The following is a 2,005-nucleotide window of genomic DNA, read 5'->3' on the forward strand; positions in this document are numbered from 1 at the left end:
CAACTAATTTTGTTATTTTTTTGTAGAGATGGGTCTTGCTACATTGCTCAGGCTCGTCTCAAACTCCTAGCCTAAGTGATCCTCCTGCTGTGGTCTCCCAAAATGTTGGGATTACAGGTTGTGAGCCACAGTGCCTGGCCTAGAAATTTTAAAGAGGCTTTCACCAGCATCATTAAAACCTTAGTGATATGTTCGTATTTTATCTGTTAGGATGCCAGCGGTGAAAACACTGTCGTTCCTCCAGAAACATACGTGAAAGTGGCAGGCCATCTGAGATCTTTTCAGGTAAAGTCAGCATAAAATAGCAGTTAAAATGAATTTGCCTGAAGCAATTTCTGGATTCATATCTGGGTTTAGGATGCTTGATACTTAAGTTTCCATGGTTTATTGAAAATTTCAGTTACTTCATTATTTTGTTCTTCAAAAGGAAATAACTGGATTTTACCTTAATGTAAAACTAACAGAATGATATAGAAAGAACAGAATCTCCATCTGTAATTGCCAGCTGGGGCGTCCGTTAGGTGGAGTAGGAAGAACACTGGATTCAGAGTCAGGAGAACAGACGGTGCTCAGTTGTATAACCTTGGGAAAGTCATAACAACTGAGCTAGTTTTATTTTCTCCCCTCATTATTGACTGTATTTGGATTACCCCTGAATTAAAAATTTTAGGTATATAACACATTTTTCTCATACTGGCAAAATGTTATAACTGAGAAAGGAGCCACGATGTTTTAACCTGAAATTGATGTGAATATGCTCATCCTTTATTCATATTTTTCTCTTCATTTTAATAGAACAAAAAGAGCCTGGTAGCCTTTAAGATCATGCCCCTGGAGGATATGAATGAGTTTACCACACATATTCTGGAAGTAGTCAATGCACACATGATACTGAGCAAATCTAACAGCCAGGTGAGCAGCTTCACTCTTCTAGCTTTTTCTCTTCTCTGGATGAACATGCTCTAGCTTTGACTTCCTTGACATTTTGAAGGTTGAATCAGAAGTAAGGCATCACTCAGTCTCAGAACACTTTCTTCATGAGCTCTGTCGTCGTATTTTATTGCAGATGAAGCACTCATGTTTCTCTCAGAATTATGAGTTCTTCTGACCCCACTGGCCTGGATGCCTAAGGCCTGAAACAGCCTTCAGGTGTAGATGTGTAATTATAGACTGAGCTCTTAGCTCCAGGATTGTCAGTCTGTATTCAGAGAAAAACCCCAAGTAGGACAGCATTTTGCTACTTTCCTTCCAACCTATTGGCTGAGTGGGAAAAATTACATACTGTTATTTTTTCCCTTGGTTCATATTGAAATTTCTCCATATTATTTTCTATTGTGTGAATTGACTGGCAAATCCATCTAGGGCCATGCAAGGTGTTTGTTGATTCTAGTATTAGGAAGTTCTCAGGTGGCAGGGCAGAGGACTGGTTACAGAAGTAGACACTGGAAAACCTACAAGCCATTAAGAACATTGTCGCATCCTACTGTGTGCCAAGCACTTTGTGAACCCCAGGGACACAGATAAACTCATTCATTCCTTTATTTGAAAAATATTTATTGAGCCTACAATGTACCAATCATTATTCTAGGTTGTTCTTGGAATACAGCAGTGAACAAGATGGATAAAACATCTGCCCTCAAACTTACATTTTTGGGAGAAAAAAACAACAAACAAGAAAACAAATGTATAATTTTAGGTAGTTTGGAAACAAACTAAAGCTTTGGATTTGAATTTAGCTTTGAAATGAAATAAAGCAGAATAGAGAAGAGAGTGATGGAGAGAACAAGAATGGTACAGTTCATTGGAAGAGCATTCCAAGCTAGAGGGAATAGGAGTGCAAGAGCCATGAGGCTCGAGCAAGCTTGGCATCTCTGAGACCAGCAAGAAGGCCAGAGTATCTACAAATGACAAGGGAAAGGTTAAGGGATGTAGGTGAGGATGCCCCAATCACATGGGGCTTTCTAGGCCGTGGTAAGGATCAACTTTATTCTAATTGGTACTAAAC

At 39.2% G+C, this 2,005-nt stretch overlaps 1 protein-coding gene across 1 annotated transcript in view; it reads left to right on the top strand.

The window, feature by feature from the left end:
* Positions 1 to 2,005, top strand: part of RPA2 (replication protein A2, 32kDa) — a 20,487-nt gene that overhangs the window by 8,381 nt on the left and 10,101 nt on the right. The window contains exons 5-6 of the mRNA XM_012646020.1: positions 211 to 285; positions 796 to 912. Of these exons, the coding sequence (XP_012501474.1) occupies positions 211 to 285; positions 796 to 912 (192 nt within the window). The remainder of the gene's footprint in view (positions 1 to 210; positions 286 to 795; positions 913 to 2,005) is intronic.

This window comes from Propithecus coquereli, unplaced genomic scaffold (genome assembly GCF_000956105.1).
Source record: "Propithecus coquereli isolate 6110/MARCELLA unplaced genomic scaffold, Pcoq_1.0 Scaffold239, whole genome shotgun sequence".
Lineage (NCBI taxonomy): Eukaryota > Metazoa > Chordata > Mammalia > Primates > Indriidae > Propithecus > Propithecus coquereli.